The 16461-nt window shown below is 38.8% G+C and overlaps 1 protein-coding gene across 4 annotated transcripts in view; it reads right to left on the bottom strand.

Annotated features, from left to right (window-relative positions):
• Nucleotides 1-1903: 1903 nt before the first annotated feature.
• SYD (P-loop containing nucleoside triphosphate hydrolases superfamily protein) overlaps nt 1904-16461 on the bottom strand; it is a 34297-nt gene continuing 19739 nt past the window's right edge. For all 4 annotated transcript variants that reach the window (XM_059589650.2, XM_088513722.1, XM_088513721.1 and 1 more), the window contains 13 exons: nt 16245-16325; nt 15914-16021; nt 15137-15306; nt 14475-14553; nt 14290-14364; nt 12078-12175; nt 11885-11992; nt 11340-11397; nt 10983-11213; nt 9590-10799; nt 7245-9514; nt 5507-6394; nt 1904-4192 (listed from right to left, as the gene is read on the bottom strand). In XM_059589650.2, coding sequence (XP_059445633.2) covers nt 2153-4192; nt 5507-6394; nt 7245-9514; nt 9590-10799; nt 10983-11213; nt 11340-11397; nt 11885-11992; nt 12078-12175; nt 14290-14364; nt 14475-14553; nt 15137-15306; nt 15914-16021; nt 16245-16325 — 7416 coding nt within the window. In that variant the 3' untranslated portion in view covers nt 1904-2152. The remainder of the gene's footprint in view (nt 4193-5506; nt 6395-7244; nt 9515-9589; nt 10800-10982; nt 11214-11339; nt 11398-11884; nt 11993-12077; nt 12176-14289; nt 14365-14474; nt 14554-15136; nt 15307-15913; nt 16022-16244; nt 16326-16461) is intronic.

Here is a 16461-nt window from a genome sequence, read left to right as displayed (position 1 = left end):
ATCTGAAAAAAACATCATGTAGAAGCAAGTTTTTGGCCTTCCCAAATAAAAAGATTCTATTGATTTTTTGGAGTTCAAGATCTAAAAGCCCATTTTCTAATAGATAAGTCATACAGAGAAAATTATTTAATATAGAAAATTTTCTTTTTTCATCCCATCTCGTCTGTTTGAGAATACCAATGTCATGATGTTAAAATTTCTCTACTTCTGCCTATTTTCATTGCTAAACAACTCATATGCGGTATAAACTTCCATTTTTGGTTTAAATTTTGGAATTTTCAAACACCATTGAGTTTACTGTGCATATTTCTAGGGATTTCAAAATTATAAAAATAATTAATCACTTAATAGTCTTGTTCAGACTGTTTCAGAGTCGAATAACCATGAATTAATTTTTCATGAGAGGATTCCGTCAGCTCCATAGAGTTAAAGATAACTTATTTAGCTTTCTCCAATGTATTATATGCCTTGTAACATGCACCTTTGGAGCCATTAATTTGAAAATGTCATTGTCTCTGTGATATGAAGATTCATGTTTAGAAACCTTTAAACACAACATACACCTTGTTTAGGTGCTCGTTTGGAGCTTTCAAAACCTTTTATGGCTACCGTTATCCATTCTTATTGTTTAGGAGGATTCATGGATACCTACAGAAAGATTAATATATATTAGTTGCTTGTTTAGTAGTTCTTTTCGATAATTTTCAACTAAGATAATATGCAATAAAATTGCTAGTACCTTTTATAAATTCAACTTCGAATGAGTAATTTGCAATAGCATTATATCATTTTAATCTTTTTCCTTCAATAATATTTCTTTATTGATAAGAAGATCTTTAACAAATTTATATTATCAATTCTGATAATAAAGTCTTCTAGGGCTACATAAATGTGAAAAGCTTTTTATTGCTAATTTAATAGCTAAAAGTTCTTTTTCAAACTTGATATAATTATGTTCATTTGGTTTAAATTTTTCAGAAACAAACAAATTAATTCTTCTTTTTCAAGTCTTTTAAGAAATGATATTTGTTAGTTCTTATTCCTACATGATTATGTTGAGTTGGATTCTCATAATCTAACCAAATTTTTTTCTACTATTGCTTTCAATACACATCCCCAACAATTATCTAAAGCACCTGGTTCAAGGATAAGTTTACCTCATTTTTCAGGAAAATAAACTTTAGGTAAAACTTTTAACTCGTTTTTTACTTGTTTTACTAATTCTGAATCCTCTTTGCCTTGATAAGTTTTTGAAAAAGAGGAGTTTCTTTTTTAAAGAGAAATTTTTTTTATATAATTTCTTCCATAATTAAGATTTCTAATGAACTTCGTAATTGTTTTTTGTCTTTAATTTTTTCAGGAAAGTCTTTTATTGTTGAGATTCTATGTTGTAGTTTTAAACCTGATTGATTCAAAACTAATCCCAAAAATTCTATAGATTCATTTTCTCCCTCAATTTTATTTGGGAAAAGGATTATTCCATACTTCTGAATTTTTTTCACAGACAATTTTAAGGTGTTTCTTATGTTCTTTCATTGTTTTTGAAACACACAAGAATATGATAAATCATACAAAAATCTTTAAGGTTTTTAAAGGGAAATTCTTGAGGAGCAATATTAATACCAAAGAACATCAAGCCCAACAAGATGCTCAAGCAAAACCGGTCAAATGCGCATGTATATCACGTACAAGAAGCTGTCGGCAATGATAAGGGTCAACCGGTAGTTACCAGTTCTTCCTTCAGCAGCCAGACAGATGTGACCCACTGAGTGCGCTAATTCAGACAAGAGGAAGGTAAGCAAAGGCAGCTGTTGATTGGTCTTAAAAAACGCATCCTCTTTCTTGATAGGAGAACATCAAATTTTATGCGTTTTTAAATTGCAAGCTTTTATAAAACGCACTCTCAAACAATACATCTTCTACCATTTGATTTAATCGCAATCTAATTTTCAGAAATAAAAGAAACGCATAGATAAAGAGAACCCATATACAGGCCCTGAAGGGTTGGCTAGATTCGTTTTACATTTAACAAGGCCCTGGAAAGCAAGTAATAATGTAAATACAGGGCAATACAATTCTTAATTACCGTATGGTGTAATTGAGCAGCCATAGAATATAAATGACAACAAAACTGTACAAGAAAATTCTGCATTTATTCCCTCTCAGCTTGAGACCCTTCTGAGCTAGCAAGCAGACCCTTCTCGGATGAATCCTCAACATTTTCACTTTCTGTTGCTGATGAACACACAGGTATACCCTTGTTCTCTGAAGCATCCATCTGATCACTAATTTCAGGTTTAGAGCCATTTGATTCCTCCGTTGCGACTGCGACTATGCTGCCAATTGAACCCTTCTCAGATAAGCCCTCAATATTTTCACCCTCTGTCGCCGAGGGACACTCGGGCAGATCCAAGGTTTCTGAGACATTTTCTGGCACAGTTCCACAAACCTGAGCTTCAGATCCTTCTGGCTCCTCCAGTGCTACTGAGCTGGCAACGGGACTGATATTGGAGGAGTGCTCTACCTTTTCTTCCTTGGTCGCTATGGAAGATGAAGGCACATGAATGTCTTTTGATAAATTTTCTTCTCGCACAGAAGAGTCCTCAATTCCTTGTTCCTCAATCCCTATGGAAGATGAAGGCACATGAATGTCTTTTGATAAATTTTCTTCTCGCACAGAAGAGTCATCAATCCTTTGTTCCTCAATCCCTATGGATGATGAAGGCACATGAATATCTTTTGATAAATTATCTTCTTGCACTGAGGAGTCCTCAATCCTTTGTTCCTCAATCCCTATGGAAGATGAAGGCATATGAATGTCTTCTGAAAAATTTTCTTCTCGCACAGAGTCCACCATCTTTTGTTCCTCAGTCCCTATGGAAGACGAAGGCATATGAATGTCTTCTGAAAAATTTTCTTCTCGCACAATGTCCTCAATCTTTTGTTCCTCAATCCCTATGGAAGACGAAGGCATATGAATGTCTTCTGAAAAATTTTCTTCTAGCACAGAGGAGTCCTCAATCTTTTGTTCCTCAGTCCCTATGGAAGCCGAAGGCATATGAATGTCTTCTGATAAATTTTCTTCACGCACAGAGGAGTCCTCAATCTTTTGTTCCTCAGTCCCCATGGAAGATGAAGACAAATGAATGTCTTCTGATAAATTTTCTTCACGCACAGAGGAGTCCTCAATCTTTTGTTCCTCAGTCCCCATGGAAGATGAAGACAAATGAATGTCTTCTGATAAATTTTCTTCTCGCACAGAGTCCTCAATCTTTTGTTCCTCGGTCCCTATGGAAGACGAAGGCATATGATTGTCTTCTGAAAAATTTTCTTCTGGCACAGGTGAGTCCTCCATCTTTTGTTCCTCAGTCCCTATGGAAGACGAAGGCATATGAATGTCTACCGATAAATTTTCTTTACGCACAGAGGAGTCCTCAGTCTTTTGTTCCTCAATCCTTATGGAAGATGAAGGCATATGAATGTCTTCTGATAAAATTTCTTCTGGCATAGAGGATTCCTCAATCTTTTGTTCCTCAGTACCTGTGGAAGATGAAGGCATACGAATGTCTACTGATAAAATTTCTTCTGGCATAGAGGAGTCCTCAATCTTTTGTTCCTCAGTTCCTATGGAAGATGAAGGCATATGAATGTCTTCTAATAAATTTTCTTCGCGCTCAGAGGAGTCCTCAATCATTTGTTCCTCAGTCCCTATGGCAGATGAAGGCATATGAATATCTTCTGATAAATTTTCTTCACGCACAGAGGAGTCCTCAATCTTTTCTTCCTCAGTCCCTATGGAAGATGAAGGCATATGAATGTCTTCTGAAATATTTTCTTCTCGCACAACCCCACAGTCGTGAGAAACATTCATTTCATCATTTGATTCCCCCACAGCTACTACGCTGGCAACTGGACCCTTCTCAGATAAGTCCTCAATGTTTTCACCTTCTGTTGCTGAGGAACATTGAGGCAGATCCATGTTTTCTGAAGCATTTCCTGGCACACTCCCACAAGCCTGAGAAACAGTCGTTCCATCATCCATTTCAGCTTTGTATCCCTTCGATTCCTCCACTGCTACTGAGCTGCTAACTGGGCCCACATCAGAGTCCACAATCCTGTTCTCTACCACTATGGAAGATGAAGGCATATCAATGTTCTCTGATTTATTTTCTAGTGGCAAAATCCCACCAACCTGAGATATAAATAATAATAAGAACAAATCAGTAAGTGAAAAAACAAAAAAAGGAACTGGAGCCTTGCTAAGGAGGCAAATATAGTTAGGGATGGGATACCTACTAGATACTAATCCTACCAAGATTATCATTGGAAAGTTACTAAAAATAAATATATAGACTGTTTTATGTACTTAGGGTCCTTTCATGTACCCACCCATGTTAGGTAAACCTCGGACCCGTATAAAGTGCCCCCTCCACATGGATCAAGTAATATTTCGGCTTCCCGGCGGGCTGGCCCCAAAAAATTGTTTACACCCAAGGGGATTCGAACCTTAGACCTCATGGACTACCACAAAGACCAAGACTTTTACCAGTTGAACCAACCCCTTGAGTAAATTGAGTAACAAACATTCATTTGAAATAAAATACCTTACAATATCTTAAAGGAAATGAATGTTTGTTACTCAATTCATTCACTTGTAAATTTAAGATACTGAAAGCTTTTTTGTACAAGGAAGATACAAGAGAGGACATTGAACTTTTGTTAAAACCAAAAAAAAAAACAAAAAACAAAAAACAAAAAAATCTACTTTTACCTAATGCACTAAATCAATTTTGAAAAGTAAATTTTTTAACTAAAGCACTAAAAATCATTGTAAACTTAATTTTCACTGTCAAAAGTGGTTTAGCTCTCCATTTTGACAAGTGTTATTAGGGCTGTTTAAAAATTTATTACAGCCACGGCTATCAGCATGGCCGCCCACAGTGGCTGCAAGATCTGCGTGGCAGCCACTGATCTGTCTGGCAACCTCACGTTGGCCGTCAGATCTATGTGGTGGCCACCCCAGGGCCATCGGAACTGTCTGGCAGCCACTGCAGTGACCACCAGATCTATCTGCCAGCAGCATCCACACCTCACAAATGAGGAATGGCCACCACCCAAACGAACTTTTGGCTCTTTTCTGTGTTATTTCTTTCATTTTTTGAAAATACTTCTTAATTTTTTGCTTTTTAAAAACACTTCCCAGTTAACTAACTGAATTTTCTTTTATGAACCCCACATACAACACTTTTTCAAATGTCGCCCCCATCAAAACCACTTCTCAATTTTCACTTTTTCAAAACCCAAAACTCAAATTACTTTCCAAAAACTTTACCAAACAAGCTCTAAACTTTTCTTGAATGATTTGGGTTTGTCGAAATAGCTTTACTCCAATAATTTAGACGGTTAAGCCTATTGGCTTTTAAAATTAAGGTACAAAGTCACTGAAAAATATTTTCAAGGATTTCTAGTTTTGATTTATATGAATACTAGGCAAAAGCTCACCAACCTGAGATACATTGATTCTGTCACCCATCTCAGCTTCAGAACAAATTGATTCCTCCAGTGGTGCTAAGCTGTTAACTGGACCCTTCTCCAAGAAAACCTGAGTCTCCTTTTCCTCTGTCCCTAAAGAAGATGAAGGCAGGTCCATATGTTCTGATACAGTATTTTCTGGAGCAATCAAACCAGTCTGCAATGCATCCATTTGATCACCCATTTCAACTTCAGAAACTTTGGTTTCCTCCCGTGGTACTGAGCTAGTAACTGGACCCTTGTCAAGTAAGTCCTTGATCTTTTTGTCCTCTTTTGCTAAGGAAGAGGAAGCCCGAACCACAGCCTCTGATATACTTTTGGGCATAAGCAAACTGTGCTGAGAAACATCTATTCCATTACCCTCTGCTTCAGACCATTTTGATTCATTCACTGATTCTGAGCTGTCAACAGCACTTTTCTCGGATGAACCCTCAACATTTTCACTCTTGGTTGCCGAAGAACAGACAGGTAAACCCACTTTTTCTGAAGCATCGTCTGCCACAAGTTCATGAACCTGAGAAGCATCTGTTTGGTCATCTATTTCAGAATTAGAGCTTTTTGATCCCTGCATTGCCACAATGCTGCCAACTGGGCCCTTCTCAGATAAGCCAGCAATATTTTCAACTGGACCTCGAGGCAGATCCATGTCTTGTAAAATATTTTCTCGCACAATCCCACAAATCTGAGTAACATTCACTTGGCCATCAGTTTCAGTGTCCAATAGTTTTGAGTCCTCCAGGGCAACTGAGCTGCCAACTGGACCCATATTGGAGGTGTCAACCTCTTTTTCCTCTCTAACTATGAATGATAAAGGTCGATCAGTGGTTTCTGACCTATTTCCTTCTGGCAAAACCCCACCAACCTGAGATGTACATATTAGACACAACTAATCAGTAAGTGACAAAAATGCACTTGAGCCTTAGATCAGGAGGCAAATGAGTGGATCAGGTATGAGACAGGCAATAGGTTCAAATCTTACCCATCAAAAGAAAAAATAAAATGAAGTAAATTCAACGTTTATATTACGCACTTCTAACAAAAGTAGTATTTATTGTTTTTATGTACATTTAAGATATTGTAACATATTTGATTTTGAAAAATGTTAGGGCACTAACTTTTTTACTAACAGAGGCTTACTAAATTGATGTGTAGCTTATTCATTGGAGAAAACAAAACAATTAATTAAGAGAAATATAACAAGAACCAATAAATGATCTACACATCAGTTTAGTAAGCCTCTGTTAGTAAAAGAGTTAATACCCCTAGTATTTCTCTTTGATTTTTATTATCATTCAAAGTTTGTAGAAAGTGCAGCAAGATATTGGAGAGGATGTTGAACTTTTTCTGTTAAAAAAAATAAAGGTTACTATTATTGCCTTTACCTCTTGTATTAAAAATGGAAGAAACATATAAGTACGATTCTGTAACTTTATTTTTCATTCTTTGAAATGGTTTCTCTACATTAGTTTTATTTTTTATTTTTTATAAGTAATGTATAATCATTCAAAGCACAGATTTTCTCTACATTAGCATACGATTTATTATCTTTTTTTCTGGAGCAATTTGGATTTCTTAAAATAACTTCACTCCACTAATTTTTAAATCTGACAAGCCTACTGGTTTTCAAAATGACAGTACATAGTCCAGAGAATTTGTTTCAAGGATTTCAAGTTATGATTTATAGTACTAAAATTTGGCAAAGTCCCACCAACCTGAGGTGCATCAATTCCATCACTCATCTCAGCTTCAGGACATTCTAACACCTCCAGTGCTACTGTGCTACTAGCTGGATCCTTCTCAGACAAACCCTCAGATGGGTCCACTTCCATATTGCAATCGTCAACACAATCACCCACAGAACTTGGCATTTCTGGTGGCAGTGGCCCTACATGATCTTTTGGACCAAGCTCAGCATTAGTAGTTTCGGGAACAACTGAACACACAGTTTCCAACCTAGGTTCCTCCTGAGCTTCACTACCGCCATGTTGAGCATCCCATTGGCCCTTGTCAGAAAGAATCTCATCTGAAGAGACAGTATTATACCCCCGGGCAGTATCAGCTGGACCAAGAACAGCTCCAAGATCAATGTCTCTTTGGGAAGTTTCCAAGCCCTCAACAACAGCTTTGCTGGAGCATTCAGTAGCTTTAGCTTCCACAGAAGCCATGTCCAACTTGTCAGAAACACTCCCACTAAAATTATAAATGTCTGAAGACGCTTTTTCAGCACATTCTGTTTTTTTCCCAGAATTACTCTCTATCTCAAGCACATCAGGACCCACTTCTGGGCCTGAATGATCTGGAGTTTCCAGAATATGTGAGGTCACTCTGAGATGATCACCAACATCGTCAGATTTTGGTGAAACCCTAAGACCTTCAGGGCTGTTAAACTCATTAGACGATCTCAGAGGCACTTTAACAAAATCCTCCATTTTATTTTCAGAACCACTCTTAGTCATACCAGGAGACATCACAATGTCTGGATCATCTGGATTTGTTGGAACAGATGAGGTTCCAGGATTATCACCAGCATCATTAGTTTTTGTGGAAATTGTGGGACATACAAGGCCAATGGGATCAATAGGAGATGAACTCGGAGACTCTTTCAAAGACTTGGATTTGTTTCCAGAATTATCATTGATTCCAACAGGAGGCTCCACTTCACCAGGACATGCCAAAGATGAATCCACCTGATCGCTAGTGGCCCCTCTAGTAAATCCAGCAAGATCACCATCCTGAGGTGCTCTCTGACAATGATCAACATCTTTCTCGCCAGCACTAAGAGGAGATGTACAAATGCTCTCCATTATACTTGGTGTAATTAAGTTTTCATTAGAAAGCTGTCCTGAATCTTCAATCTTTTCTACAGTGCCCGCAACAGAATTGCTTTGAGGTTTGCCTTCATTAGTCAGGGGAACAAGGGTCTCACTCATAACAGGAGCATTGGCATCTTCTACTTTCACATCAGCTTTAGTCTCAGACTGTTTTTCAACAAAAGCTTGAGCTGCTGCTTCTATTGTTGGCAATGCTGAACATGCTTTATCCTCTGGACTCTGGATTTTGGCCATCTCCACTAAGATTTTACTTGATGCAGCTAATTTTGAGGCATCCCTTCCCTCACTTCCAAAAGACTCAACAACTCTAGTTTTTGATGGGACAGTTCCCGAAAAGACCTCCTTCATCACACGAGCAACATCATTTACATCAGCAGTCTGAATTCGGCCTAAAAGGGGGCTCTTATCTGAGGTTCCAGCAACAATGTCAAGCTTTGTCTGCTTATTTTGGGCAGCATTGGCTGATCGCTCTTTTCTTTTTGGATCATGACCAGCTAAACCACCAGGGGACTGGACTTCACATGCTTGAGCTTGAATAACATTCATCAGTTCCTGCGAATCAGTCCCTTGCTTACTTCTTAAGGAAGTCGTTTTAGTTCCCAATGAATCCCCAGATCTATTCTGTGATTGCAGACCTGATTTAGGATCCTGACCAGCTGAACCATCCAGAACAGCAGGTACTACTGGAGCCTGTTTCCTTCCCCTACGCCGTGGTGCCTCTACTCTGGCTGGAGTCTTACGACCTTGCCTTTTGACTTGCATAGGTTCTGAAGGGCAAGGAGCGATAGATTGAGAGACTGGAGCCACAGAAGAGTAAGACGGGGCTGACTGAGTCTTGGCAGCAACATTAGGCAGAGTCTTACCGACACCTTCCATAGGAGAGGCAGGAAAAGAATCAGCTGGACGACCAAAATCTGGAGTTGCAGCATTTGAAGATGACACAATTGGATGACTTCCATCCTCTGAACTGTGGTTCTTTATCACCTCAATGACAGTCTGATTTGATACTGGTACACATGGGACAACCTTTCCTTCACTCCTTGCAAGCTCACTAATGTTTGTTTTCACCGAGCTATTTTCAGATGAAACCTCCATTGTCACAGATTGCTTCTCACACACATCAATATTTTGACACGGTCCCAAGGCAGCCCCTGCACAAGTTTGAAATCATCCTTGAATATATGTGGTGCAACAATTTCATCGACTTTTAAATGTGTAGTACTTACCTGGGGATCTGGCAGCACTTTCTTGCATTGTTGATGGACTTGTTATCTGCTTGCTTTGGGCTAAATCATCTGATAGTTCAGTTGACTCTTTACTCTGACCAGGTACTCCATCAGGCGCATGACATGCTTGCTCCTGGACAATATTTGTCATTTCCTGAGCATTGTTCTCTTTCTTGCTCTGCTCTGAATCACCAGATTTATCCAGTGAATTGGTACTTGGTTTTAAATTCTGACCAGCCAACACATTTGGAACTGCAAGTGATGCTGTTGCCGGTTTCCTTCCCCTACGCCGGGGTGCTCCGACTCCACTCTGAGTCTTTCGACTTTGCCCTTTAATTTCCATAGGGATGGAAGGACAAGGAGGGGTGGATTGAGAAACTGGAGAAACTGAAGAAGGATGGGTTGACTGAGAATTCAAAGCAATCCCTGCGCCAGAATGCTGATCTGTTCCAGCGATACATTTTAAGGCAGCAGAACCAGGCAAAGAATCTGGAGCGTGGGCACTGGGGATGTCAGATATACTTCCACTCATTGCAATGGCTTCATTCCCAGATGGATTCATGGGTTTACTTTGTGTTTGCTCATTTAGTTTTGGATCAGGGTCAACTAAACCAGGAACCGCAGGTGATACCAGCCCCTGTTTCTTTCCCCTTCGCCGGGGTGCTTCCACACCACTTTGAGTTTTCCGACCTTGTCCTCTTACTTGGATGGATACAGAAGGGGAAGCAACAGTCAATTCAGAGCCAGGCGTAACAGAAGGTAGAATGATGGCAGGCTGAGAGCTAGGAGTAATCCCTGCAGCAGTATGATGCATGGTTTCACTGCTAACCTTCACATTGATAGAACCAGGTAAAGAATCAGGACCAGATGTTAGATTAGTCACTTTGCCTGGTCCAGGAGATGCTAGAGGAACCGTGGAAGCTGGTGATTTATCTGATGTTGCTCTCTTTGGCCTTCCTCGTCCCCGTCTAGAAGGTGGTGTTATCTCCTTGCTTTGCTCCAAAGGTTGAGGCTCCACAGTGGGTGGTGGTGGGGGCAGCGGGATTGGAGCAGGTAGTTCTGTTTTAACAACAGCCGCCACAGACGTACCAGCATCTGTTGGCGACTTTGTCTCTATCACTTCTTCCTTTGGTTTGGGAGATTCCGGAGAGTCAACCTGACAAATCTTCTCAAACTCCTCTTCTGTCCATTGCTCTTCATAGGAACGCACCTACAAAAATCAAAGTAAATTAAATAAATTTAAAAAATAAAAAATAAAAAATAAAAAATAAAAAAAGGAAAATTCTCAATCAACTGGAAAGGCTATGGCAGTGCAATATATATATATCAAGGCAAGAAGGCAACTGCAGTAAGCACACACTCAAATTATGCTCATCACACAAAATCAACAAACCTCTCTAGCCCGTTTGCCCCTTCCATAATGTTGTGTATTAAGGCCCCCAAGATACTCGCTCTTCCGCTTTACCCCAATATTAGATACCACCTCATCCCTTGGCACTTCATATATCTTCATTGCTTCACAAAATGCTTTCAAATCATCATCTGTCACAAGGCGAGAAGGCGGGGGAGGTATAGGATCCAAAACATCCATCTCCTGTCCACATACCAACTCCTTCCATGTTGCCTGCAGAAATTCAGAAGTTCTGTAAGTTACCCCAAGAGACAAGCAGCAACACTAATATCCAAGGATTTTTGTGCAGCCCAAAATCAAAGACAGAGACAGCCTTGGTGCAAACGCAAATATCCATACCATCTCTTTTTCCCGCCTTTGTTTGTCAACCGATTCAAAAACATCAATCTCTGACTCACTGCCAACACAAGATAATCATCAAATTATTGATCTGGGAAGAAAAAAGGGGGGGGGGGGGGGGCGGGGGCGGCGCGTGAGTTGGCTATTATAACCCCTTGAAAGCAGAACAACAAAGTCGAGGCATTATGCAAAAACGCATTAGTGGAGGGCTATGGCATAAATACAGCATAAGGTATTATTAAGTCCACAAAATTCAAATCCAACATGATAATCCTTTCACTTGCAAAATTTCCTACATTTGATCTGCTACAGCCCAAGATGGAGTAGAAAGGTGAAATACCATTTGCGCAATGGTGCAAGGGATTCTTCTTTTGATTAGGGTAACAGGATAATGGGAAAGATGCATTCATCTATTAAGAACCCTTATCCAGAGGATTTGCAGCCACTACCACCAAACTGTCATTTTCAACAAAGGTGGACATACTCCACAATAATGCTAACAAGTGCAGACAGACAACTAATGCATAACGACAAACAAGATTTACCTGCGGGCTATGAGATCATTTAGGGAATCATCATCTAATACAGGTGCAGCTTCCTCTTTCTTACTCTCCCGGAGGAGAGACTCCAAGTATTCCCTTCGATCTTCGGCACTGTTATAAACAACTTGTCAAAAACACCATGAAACGCTTGAAAATCTAAGCTGCAAACTTCTGATTCACAAATATTCTAACTAACCTTGTATTATTGTCAAAAAAACCAGCAGTAATGCTTTGATTAGCAACGCCCAGTTTGTGCTCAGCTGCAGCTCTGACTTGTTCTTCAACAGTTTGGACCTTAATACAGAAAAGATGGTTGTTCAAGATGAGTTAAACAGATTTTGTTTTTAGGGAAAATTTAACATATCCTACAAGGAACTTGCAAATCCAGGGATCTAAACATAGAAATCTTTTGAAAACACCATATCTTATTATTATTCTAGCATCCAAAACTTTGTATCTCCTTTCCAACTCATTAATTTTGTTCCCAATTTATATCGTCCAAATCCAAAACGGAATGATACTACAGCCCATTAATTGAAGACGGAAATTATTCAGCATCCAAGCAGGTTGACACCAGAGTTCAGTTTTCTTTCACTCACAAAACAGGCAAAAAAAAAAAAAAAAGTAAGTAGAATTTTGAAAGGCCTGTGGAGTTCAAAACTAAAGGTCTTACAGTAAAACAATGATTGGATCATTAACTGTCAATAAATCATCTTCAGAGGTATTCAGATAGTTCAAGCGACAAGTGGTACAGTTGAACTTTAGACAGACATCTTCTCTACTGCTTTAATGTACATACAAAATAAATACCACAGAGAGAAAGGAGAATAAAAAAAAGGCATGCCACAAGGATACTATAAATTAGTTTAGAAGAGCTAAATATTTGTAGAATAGAGAAAGATTTCAAAAAATAGGAAATGAAGGAAATTTGCATGCCTGTTTAAGAACAAAACAGACATTTGTCCATGAAATCACTCCACCTTGGCCAAGATAAGGTAATGAATAAAGCAGCAGATGACTAGCTAGATTAGGTCATTCAAGTATATAAGAACTATTACATAGTATCATCAGTATCCTAGGGATCTCATTAACAGCCCAAGCAAAAGTCGTGCACTACATAACATCCTCCCACCAATAAATAACAATAATAGTTACAAGCAAAAATATAAACCACAAATCCCCAAAACGATGAGTAAACTTGTAATCCAATAGATTAACACAAAATGAAACATAAAAAGTGTAGAGACAGGTTAATCTATGCCGTAAGGCTAGAGGCTTTACTGCTGCATGGAAGTTTGACAGGGGCAACATTGTTGGTGTACCAGCAACTAAACTTCTTTCCTAATTTTTGAGAAGCTATGTAAGAGGTTTTGTTTCTGTCGATTTGTTTTTGTGTGTGTGTGTGGGTGGGTGGGTGGGTTGGGGGGAGTGTCCTTTCGAGATAGAAATTGCAGTAAGACCTGCATCACTTACCCTGAGATCCAACATGCAGGTTTACTAATATTAATATTAAGATTTGCATTTTTGGTCCCCCGTCATTTGAAGTTTTGACAAATAGCCTACTGGGGTTTGAAAAGTGATTAATCACTCCCTAGGGTAAGAAAAAAGAAAAAATAAAAAATTCATGCCTACCGTCAAAGAAGTTAACAGAATCTACTAACTTGACAAGTTAACACCAATCATATTGTGAAGCATCACTTACAATAAAAAGGAAACCGGAGGGAGTGGCTAAACCACCCCCATGGCCATTGGGGGTGGCTCGGTCACTCCCTTAACTTTTTTTTTTTTTTTTTTTTTTTTTGGCTATTTGGGAGTGGCCGAACTACCCTCAAAGATATCCTCAAAGGAGGTGGTTTCATGGCCTTGGAGACGGTTCAGCCACCCCTCATTTGGCCCATTTGTTTTTTTTTTTTTTTTTTTAGTATTTAATATTTGGTGTTTAAAATTTTTATTGCAAGTGACACGTGCACAATACGATCGGTGCTGACATGTCAAGTTAACGGATTTTGTCAACTTCTTTGATGGTAGGGACCAATTTTTTTTTCTTACCCTAAGGAGTGATTAATCACTTACCAAACCACAGGGAGCTATTTGTTAAAACCTCAAACTACAAGGACCAAAAATGCAATTTTTCAATATCAATAATACAATCCCACGAACCTAGGTATCCAGCCTCTTCAAATTGAAATATATAGCTCAAGATAAGAAGTTTAGCCCAAGGGGTAACACAATATGCAGGGAAACAAGCCTCACGAGACAGAGATCATTAGTTCGAATCTCCTCATTTCAACATCTAGGGGCCAAACTCACTCCATCTAAAAGACAAACGAAAAAAATAGAAAAGAAGTTTTGGTTCTTTCTTAAGATTACGAAGTTTGACATGATAATCCAATGCGAAAACTGCTTACAGTTTCAAATCGAAGAACAAGCACATCTCTCTTCTGACCAATCCTATGAGCCCTTGCCTGCGCTTGCAGATCAACCTGACAATATGCCAAAAATAAAAATAAATGAATAGATAACCAGCTTCAGAATCCCTATATCACAGTATCATCGTGACAAACAAATCAAGGAACAGTAATTTATATATTGCCTGCGGATTCCAGTCGGTATCAAAGATGATCACTGTATCAGCAGCTTGAAGATTCACTCCAACACCACCAGCTCGAATGCTAAAACCACATATCTAAATGTCAGTTTCAACCTAATCGTGCACATGCTACCCACACATGCAGTACATCAGAAATTTCTATATTTTTAACTTCATTTTGGGGACAGTACGGATAACTGGTACAAGAGGAATGGAACAAGTAGGTAGATAGCCAAATTTACAGGCAAGCATATATAGGTAGCTGAGATCGGGGAAAGCAGGGGACAACTGCTAATCATTTAGCCCGTGATTCCTATCACAAGCTTCAACCTACTGAACCAGGTCCAAGGCCAGCAAGCATTAAAGTCTGCCAAACACAGGCTCTTACAGGTGCCCGACAGCTATAATATAATTGACACCCTCCCAGCCTCCCTCCAATGTCAGCACCCTATTGGCTACCTTCATCTACCGTCAATACCTTATTGTACTACCTCCCACAGGAAAATATCAAGAGACCCCCCAACCCCCAACCCCCCCCCCCCCCCCCCCCCCAAAAAAAAAAAAATCCAATTTCCTAATTACGAGTGCACTACCACACCCAGTAAAGTAGAATGTATTAGAAAGAAGCAGGAAGTGCCTAGAATTTACTAGGCATCAATCATTACCTGAGCAGAAATATAAAATACGGAGAACCTTGTTTGTTGAACATGTCTATAAGGGCACCACGATCACCCCCAGATGTATGCCCGTCCAACCGAAGGTATCGATATTGCTTCAAGTTGAGATAATCCTCCATAACATTAAGCAGCCTAGTCATTGTGGAAAAGAAAAGAACCTGCAACATTATAAGTTCCAATTGAAGCCATAAATCCCTAAATCCTCAACTTATAGCATGATATCATACTAAAAAAAATCATGTAAAAGAGAAGGTACTTGAGGTCTGGGCATGATATCCCATTCGAGTATTAGAATCAGGGGCAGAGCCAGAAAAATTACTTTTGAGATTTTTGGGGGTGGGGGAGGCAAAGTACTAATGGGAGATATGTATCCTTGAATTGATCAACAATTCTTTTGATCTTGTCATCCAATCATCAAACTAAAAGCAACATGGACAGTCATTGTTTTTTACCTTCATTTTTAACTTTAATATTACAAATAAATTTAAAGATAAAATATTGCTAACATTAAAGACCACAGGTACGTAAATATGTAATACTTGGGACCATATTAACGTACACCACTAAACCATTTAAACATAAAAAATATAAATGCTCCAGAATATTGTGCAAAAATATCATATAAGATGAACAATGAACTATAAATAATAACTGTAAATTGTAAGAAAAAAACTGCAATGCAATAGTAAAAATTCATTGAGCATCAATCAAGTTCTCCCAACTACTATAACTTATAAAGCATGAAAATATTTAAGGATAACATACCCGATGATCTGTTGCTTTAAGTTTGGGTAGTAACCGATCTAGCATCTCAAGCTTCCCACATAGTCTAACAATTGTTGGCAGATAATGCTTGGGTACTAAACTATCAACCTAAAAAACGCAAGCTAACATTAGGCTCAAACCAATATAGGCAACCAATGAAGACTGAAACATAAGGGCTTTAAGTCTTGGTTGGCCTCTTAGAATGAAGGAAAGGAAAGTGCTTAACCAAGCTTGGCAACAAATGCCACTTTTCAACATTTTATTCTCTTCTCCCTTCCCCCATTCGTTTTGAGAACCAGCCAGAGCTTAAATGGATAAGGAAAGAGCATGCCTCCTCTGCGTGAAGCTGGCTGAGATATGGATGATTGCATATATTACGGAGCTCCATAACAGAGTTGTGCACAGTTCGAGCCTGAGAAAGTTGAGTCAATGTTAAGAGTATATAATGGTAGCTATCCCATATTAGTCTATCAGAGTTCCATAGACAACATGAAAAAAAAAAAAAACAAGGGAAAAAAATTGAAAGCAGTAAATTGAGAATAATGTAC

Source organism: Corylus avellana, chromosome 2, assembly GCF_965113065.1.
Source record: "Corylus avellana chromosome 2, dhCorAvel1.hap1.2, whole genome shotgun sequence".
Taxonomy (NCBI): domain Eukaryota; kingdom Viridiplantae; phylum Streptophyta; class Magnoliopsida; order Fagales; family Betulaceae; genus Corylus; species Corylus avellana.
Note: the sequence above shows the minus strand (reverse complement) of the source record. Positions and strands in the feature narration are given on the sequence as shown.